Below are 8,446 nucleotides of genomic sequence, written 5' to 3'. Positions count from 1 at the left end.
GCCAGCTTTTCTAAATAGTACTGAAAACTTCTTTCTCCACAGAGGGCTGGTTACTTACTCCCCAACCAATAAGCAAACCAATAAGCAAAATGAAAAACAAAAAAGAAAAAATCAAGCAAACATGAGCCAAACCTCCCACACCTGATGTTCAGTTTTTTACATCAAAAAAGGAGAAGAGACAGAGATTTCATGAAGTTCACTATTAATATTCAGTGCTATGGGCTCAGGTATGGTGGAGATTATGTCAATACATAGATAGGTGTGTATGAAGATTTATGGATAGATATATAGATTCTGATCTTATTTACACTGGAATAATCCTTCTCTAACTAATTTCACTTCAATGGAGTTACTCCAGATAATACTACTTCATAAGCAGATTGCACGTTGTTCTCTCAAGAATGCAATTATGTCATCAGTTGATTATATTTTTAAAGAAGTGCAGAATGAAATCACGAGCAAATGCCAATGATGGACATTTTAACTCTTGGTGAACAACCTCCACACAATCAGTTTCTTCAATGCAACTTTGATCTCCTTGTTCCTCATGCTGTAGATGATCGGATTCATCATTGGAGGCACCACAGAATAGAGAACACCAACCATCAGATCCAGACCTGATGCTGAGCTGGAGGTGGGTTTCATGTAGGCAAAGGATGCAGTGCAAACTAACAAGGTGACCACAGTGAGGTGAGGGAGGCAGGTGAAGAAGGCTTTATGCTGGCCCTGCTCAGAGGGGATTCTCAGTACAGTTTTGAAGATCTGACACATTTATAAAAAACAAAGCAGTTTAAACCTAAGAGAGCACTAAACACAAGAACCGCAACTTCACTGAGGTACAAGTCAGAGCAGGTGAGCTTGAGTAGCTGGGGGATTTCACAGAAGAACTGGTTGATAACATTGGACTGGCAGAAGGGTAACCTGAAGGTGTTCCCAGTGTGCAGTGAAGCACAGCCAATACCACTGAGCTACCATTTGGATACAAGCTCTCCTGTTCATCACTGTCTCATAGTGGAGTGGTTGGCAGATAGCAACATATCTGTCATATGCCATGATGGTGAGTAAGGCAAGTTTAACTGCAGTGAAGGTTACTGTTGGGAGGGTACTGTCTCCAGGGTGATAAACAGTTCCTGGCTGTCGGGGAGAATGGTTTCTCTGCTTGCCTGGTGTGCGCTGTCTTCAACCTCCTCCTCCTCTTCCTCATCCCCCAAATTCTCAATCCTGTTGCATGAGACTCCCTTGCAGGAGTCCACGTACAGGGGTGGGGTAGTTGTAGGGGCAACCCCTAGAATTGCATGCAGCTTATAATAGAAGTGGCATGTCTGGGGGTCTGACCTGGAGCAGCCACTTGTCTCTTTGATTTTTTGGTAGGCTTGCCTCAGCTCCTTAAGTTTCACGCGGCACTGCTGCGGGTCCCTGTTATAGCCCCTGTACTTCATGCCCTTGGAGATTTTTTCAAATATTTTGGCATTTTGTCTTTTGGAACAGAGTTCTGATAGCACGGATTCATATCCCCATAAAGTGATCTGGTCCAGTACCTTCCGTTCAGTCCATGCTGGAGCTCTTTTGCGATTCTGGGACTCCATGGTCACCTCTGCTGACAAGCTCTGCACACCTGTGCTGATCAGCTTGCCAGGCTGGCCAAACAGGAAATGAAATTCAAAAGTTCACTGGGCTTTTCCTCTCTACCTGACTAGTGCATCTGAGTTGAGAGTGCTGTCCAGAGAGGTCACAATGGAGCACTCTGGGATAGCTCCCGGAGGCCAATACTGTTGAATTGCGTCCACACTACCACGAATTCGACCCGGCGATGTCAATTTCAGCGCTAATCCCCTCGTCGGGGAGGAGTACAGAAATAGATGTTAAGAACCCTTTAAGTCGACAAAAATGGCTTCCTCATGTGGACGGGTGCAGGGTTAAATCGATGTAATGCTGTTAAATTTGACCTAAACTCGTAGTGTAGACCAGGGCTAAGCAGTTTGCCCCTCTCAGAGCAATTGTCTCAGGCCCTCTATAGACTGAGGCAGGTGTTGCATTGGTTAACTGAGGATAGCCCCCTCCACCCATGAGTGATTGACTCATGCAAGACTCAGGTAGCCATTGCTCTATTGATTACACTTAGCTTTTGTCTTGGGGAAAATTTTCAAGCTTTCCTTCTCAACCATGAGGATTAGAAAATGGCTATAGCTTAGGAAAATGAAGCTGAGATTCTGTTGTAATGGCGTGACTCCTGGAGCTGAGGCCCTGGACACTGGTTTATAGGCCTTAAACTTTAATCCAGCCCCAAATGCTTTCCTAATACCACATTTCCGTATGCAGATCTGTTATGTATGCCAGTGGTGCCATAGCGCTGGGACCACGGTCGAAAGGGGCCCCGGCATGCTCTCCTCAGCCCCCCCCCCGCTCTCTCCTGTGGGGTCAGAGTTTGATGCTCTGGGCTGCTGCAGCTCCATGTCAGTCTGTGCTTGCAGCCTAGCTCCTGCCCCGCCCCTTTCCCCAGTGTGCTACATACATTCCCTCCCCCTGCTCCTTACTGATCAGCCTTTCCGGGGGGAGGAGGGAGGAGGGAGCCGCAGCACGCTGCTCCAGGGGTGTCAAGGCTGTATCCCCACTTTGAACTTTAGGGTACAAGAGTGGGGGCCTGCATGAGGACTTCTAAGCTTAACTACCAGCTTAGTTCTGGTCCGCTGCCACCATTCCCTACCCTGGGAAGCTTTTAGAAACCTCTCACCAATTCCCTGGTGAATACAGATCCAAACTCCTTGGATCTTAAACAAGGAGAAATTGACCCTTCCCCCCTCCTTCCTTTCACAAACTCCTGGTGAATACAGATCCAAACCCCCTTGGATCTTAAAACAAGGAAAAATCAATCAGGTTCTTAAAAAAAAGGCTTTTAATTAAAGAAAAAGGTAAAAATCATCTCTGTAAAATCAGTATGGAAAATAACTTTACAGGGTAATCAAACTTAAAGAGCTCAGAGGACCCCTCTCTGTCTTAGGTTCAAAGTACAGCAAACAAAGATAAACACTCTAGTAAAAGGTACATTTACAAGTTGAGAAAACAAAGTAAAACTAAGATGCCTTGCTTGGCTTTTTACTTACAAGTTTGAAATATGAGAGACTTGTTTAGAAAGATGGGGAGAACCTGGATTGATGTCTGGTCCCTCTCAGTCCCAAGAGTGAACAACCCCTTAAAACAAAGAGCACACACAAAAGCCTTCCTCCCCCCCAAGATTTGAAAGTATCTTGTCCCCTTATTGGTCCTTTTGGTCAGGTGTCAGCCAGGTTACCTGAGCTTCTTAACCCTTTACAGGTAAAAGGATTTTGGAGTCTCTGGCCAGGAGGGATTTTAGTACTGTACACAGGAGAGCTGTTACCCTTCCCTTTATAGTTATGACAGGGGGGGAGGAGGAGAAGAAGAGGTGGGGATGAGGCCTCTCCCCCGCCTCTTTCCCCAGCGTGCTACTCCCCTCCCCCGCTGGTGAGTTGGATCAGCCTTGCAGGCAGGAGCGGGGCAAGGAAGAGCAAGCCGCAGCACACCACTCCGGGGAGGAGGAGAAGACGAGCCGGGTTGAGGCCTTGGGGAAGGGGCTGGAATTGGGGCATACCCCCTCCAGCCCCCTGCGTGAGCACCCCCCCGAAATTCCATCAGCACCTAATCTGAATCTTTTGGCATCTAAATACCTTTGAAAATCTGGCCCTTAAATGATATTGAAAATTCTACCCCATCCAAATCCCGCTAGCCCTATTGACATGAGACATGTCAATGGTGTCTCTGACTAGGCTGGTGGCATGGGATCATCTGTGGCTTGCTGTGATAGAGCCTGGAGTTGCTGCCATTGACATTATGATGTAAAGCACCCCTGGATTCCCCTGAGAGGTTGTGTTGAGGAGACTTGGGGCCATGGATGGATTGATGGGGAGAACGTAAGCTGCGTTGGGATTGCTGAGGTGCAGAAGGTTTTGGCCCAGTGGGATGTGGAGGGTTTGATCTGAAGACTATATTGACTTGGCAGCTGAGATTTGCAAATCACCTAAAGGATTTGGGCACCTCATTCCCATTTAAAGTAACTGAGGACTAGGCATTCAAATTTCCTAGGCGGCTTTGTCAATTTCAGCCTTCCTCTGCTGAACACCTAAGAAAATATAGACACAGGAGTTGGAGATATGAGCTCTGAATCTCTCCACTGGGCTGAATTCAACCCTTGTGTAAACAGGTGCAACTCCACTGAATTCAGTTCACTAGGGATGTAGCCATCTTCACCATGGCACAAGCTGGTCCATGGAATGCTACGTAGGGCAAGGGCAGGATTTTCAAGGGAACCTAAGAGAATCAGGCACCCTTCTCCCATTGAATGTAGATAGAAGTTGGGTCCCACAGGTTCTCACTGAGAATCCCAGCTGGAGAACACAGCTCCCTTCACCACCTTTCCCAGCCAATGAAGCATGTGCCAGTGGGCCAGTTTCTTGTGTCTGGACAACAGTACAAATTAGATAGAGAGAGAGATAGGTTCGAAGGAAGGAAGGAAGAGGAAAATGGAAGATAAACAAGAAGAGGATGAGTAAGAAGTAGAAGAGGAAAGAAGAGAGACAGAATGAAACTGTAGGGGAAAGAAAAAAAGAAAGAAAAAGATAATGATGGTGATGATGATGAAGGAGAAGATGATGATGATAATGAAGTCTGTTGTAATTGGTTTCTAGCCATTAAAATGTATTGTGTTTGTAGTTTACAGTTCATAGGGGAAAAGACCAATATTCCATTCTTTGGTGAAAGTTTCCTGCCAAACATTTTCCCCAGCGCAGCTTTGATCTTCTTGTTCCTTAGAATGTAGATGAGGGGATTCATCACGGACGGTACCACAGAATAGAATACAGCCACCAACAGCTCCTGAGCACTGGTGGCAGCTGATGCTGGTCCCATGTATGCAAAGGTGCTGGCTCCAAGGAACAGAATCACCACCATGAGGTGGGGCAGGCAGGTGCAGAAGACCTCAGATTTGCCCTGCATGGAGGGGATCCTCAGCACAGTGGCAAAGATATGGAAATAAGACACCACAATGAAAGCAAAGCAACACAAGCCTATGCTCACACTGACGGTGATCACAGTGATTTTGCTGAGATAGGACTTGGAGCAGGAGAGCTTCAGCAGTGGCGGAATAGTGCAGAAAAATGCTGGATAACATTGGAGGGGCAGAAGGGCAGCCTGACCGTGTTACCAGTGTGCAGCACTGAGTACAGAGTGCCATTTGAGTACACTTCCCCGTGCTCATGATGGCCCCATAGCACAGAGGATTGCAGATGGCAAGGTAGCGGTCATAGGCCATTATGGTGAGGAAGGCCAGCTCTGCTCCCATGAATGCAATGATGAGGAATACCTGAGTGAAGCACCCCAGGAAGGAAATGGATGAGCAGTTGGTGAGGGAGTTCACCAGGGATTTGGGGACAGTGACTGAGATGTAGCAGAGGTCCAGGAAGGATAAATTAACAAGGAAGAAGTATATGGGGATGTGGAGGTGGTGGTGAAGGGCTATGACCATAATGATGAGAAGATTCCTCAGCAGAGCCCCCAGGTAAATCACTAGAAATACCACAAAGTTCAAAATCTGCAGCTCCTGGATATTAGAGAATCCCAGTAAAAGAAACTGAGTCACACTGATCCCATTGGCCATCTCCTTCATCTTTATGTTCTGTGTGGCCTGCAAAGGAAAGAGGCCAAGGGAATGGTTACGGGAAGGGCATCACAGGGGAATAACACAGGAACTTTTTCTTGACATATGTGCAATGTGCCTGAGGTGGCACATGGCCAGGATTCATCACCGAATTTGCTCAGTTTGTGATAATGGCATAGAGATACACTTATAAAGTTTGCCAATGATACCAAGCTGGAAGGGGCTGCAAGTGCTTTGGAGGGCAGGATTAGAATTCAAAATGATCTTGACAAACTGGAGATATGATCTGAATTGAATAGGATGAAATTCAATAGGGGCAAATTCAAAGTACTACGTTTGGGAAGGGCACAATCAATTGCACAAATACAAAATGGGAAATGACTGCCTTGGAAGGAATACTGCAGATGAGGATCTTGGGGTTATAGTGGATCACAAACTAAATATGAGTCAACAATGCATTACTGTTGCAAAAAAAGTGAACATCATTCTGGGATATATTAGCAGGAGTGTTGTAAGCAAGACAAGAGAAGTCTCTTGCTGTAGATAACAAATTTCTTGGTGTGTTTGATGTGGACCCAGGCAGACCCATCATATTTGGCCACATCACTCATACTGAAGGAATATCAGGACTCCTAGAAATCATCCTCAAACCACTCAAAACACAAAGGGCCAGCTTCCTCCATGACACAACAGACTTCCTCCACAAACTCTCAAAACACAAAGGGCCAGCTTCCTCCAGGACTAGGGTGACCAGATGTCCCAATTTTATAGGGACAATCCTGATTTGTAGGCCTTTTTCTTATATAGGCACCTATTACCTCCCACCCCTGTCCTGATTTTTCACACTTGCTGTCTGGTCACCCTATCCAGGACACAACAGACTTCCTCCACAAACTCTGCAGCATTAAAAACCTCCATCAGAACAACATTCTTGCCACCATGGATCCCACCTCCCTATACACCAATATCCCTCAATAACGGCATAGCTGCCCGCATCACATATTTACCACACAATGGACAATCCTCAGATATCCACTCCCAAACACATCACCATATTCAACTATAACAATTTTACTTTCAACAACAATTGTTTTTGTCTAAACCACGGGAACTACCATGGATACCAGGATGGCTCCCCAATTCACCAACCTCTTCTTGGGGCACCTTGAAGAAGAATTTCTGGAGAAAAGCACCATGAATCCAGTGATATACATGAAATACATCAATGATATTTTCATCCTCTGGACAGACAACTTAAACTCCTAGATTTCTACCACAACTTCAACAACCACCACCCATCCATTAAACTCTCTCTGGAACACTCCCACACCAGCACACTCCCACACTTCCTGGACACCACAATCAGCTTCAACAGTGGGACCCTACAGACAACCATGTACAAGAAACCCACAGATCACCACACCTAACTTCATAGATCCATCAACCACCTCGAACACACCAAGAAATCTGTTATCTGTAGACAGGCACTCAGATAACATAGAATATGCTCCGAAGAGAAAGTCCGGGATAAGCACCTTAACACACTCAAAATAGCCTTCACCAAACAAGGACACTCCACCAGATAGTATATCACATCATGGAATGGGCCACCCAAATACTCCGAGAGAACTGGCTTCAATACAGAAATAAAACACCCTCTGACCACACACCCCTAGTTATCACCCACCACCCACACTGGAATCCATACTAGATATCATAAAACAGCTACAACACATACTCAATGGTTAACCCATCCTGAAAGAAATTTTTCCTGAACCCATCTTTTGGCCTTCAAACAACCTGCCAGCCTCTCCAAGCTCAGCATCTGAAACAAGCTCCCCACAGACCAAGATACACCATCTCAAAGCAGCACCAGATCCTGCCAAAACAATACATGTGAAACTTGCAGATGTATTTCCACTGCTAGAATGATTAATGCCCCCCAAAACACATCTTTCAAGATCCACGGGTCTTACACATGCCTATCACAACATGCGGTGTACCTCCTCATTCAGAGCACTAAATGCCCCAATAACAACTATGTGGGTGAAACCAGACAATCACTACACTTCTGGATGAACTCACACAGGAAAATGATAAAAGACAAAAACACCATATTACCTGTGGGTGAACACTTTTCACAAAGTGATCATTCTATATCTGACCTCTCTGTCCTCTTCAAAGGAAACCTGCAAAACACCCTCAAAAGATGAGCCCGGGAGCTTAAATTCATAACTTTGCTAGACACTAGAAAGCATGGACTGAATAGAGACACTGGATCTTTGGCTTATTACAACAATCTGTAACCTACTACCAACCCCTCTTTCTTCCCTATGACTGGAGGGGTGTTAACGGGACGCTTAATCTTGAATGGTCCCTTGAAATATGTGTTAACAATTTATGCTAAACAATCTGTTCAAACCTTGTATTTAACAGTAACACTTTGAGTTAATTTCCCAGACTTGAAGAAGAACTCTGGGTAAACTCAAAAATTGTCTCTCTCACAGAAGTTGGTCCAATAAAAGGTATTACCTCATCCACCTTGTCTCTCATAGAGAAGTTATTTTACCTCTATATTTAGTACTAGTGTGACCACTGATGGAATAGTGTGTCTAGTTTCAGTGACCAGAATTCAAGAAAAATATTGATAATTTGGAGAGGAGTCAGAGAAGAGCCAAGAGAATGATTAAAAGATTATAAAAACATGTCTTACAGTGATAGACATATCGAGCTCAATGTATTTAGCTTAAGAAAGAGAAGGTTAAGGGGTGACTTAAT

General features: G+C 45.2%; 1 protein-coding gene across 1 annotated transcript; it reads right to left on the bottom strand.

Moving 5' to 3' along the window:
- Positions 1 to 480: 480 nt before the first annotated feature.
- Positions 481 to 5,695, bottom strand: LOC112125134 (olfactory receptor 14A16-like; the record flags this gene model as incomplete). Its single annotated transcript, XM_029913770.1, has 3 exons — positions 481 to 762; positions 4,858 to 5,124; positions 5,216 to 5,695. Coding segments are annotated over 3 exons (1,029 nt in total), but the record flags the coding sequence as incomplete, so codon positions are not given.
- Between the last annotated feature and the right edge of the window lie 2,751 nt (positions 5,696 to 8,446).

This window comes from Terrapene carolina, unplaced genomic scaffold (genome assembly GCF_002925995.2).
Source record: "Terrapene carolina triunguis isolate 2854851 unplaced genomic scaffold, T_m_triunguis-2.0 Scaffold899, whole genome shotgun sequence".
Classification (NCBI taxonomy): domain Eukaryota; kingdom Metazoa; phylum Chordata; order Testudines; family Emydidae; genus Terrapene; species Terrapene triunguis.
This window is presented reverse-complemented; position numbering and strand designations above follow the sequence as displayed.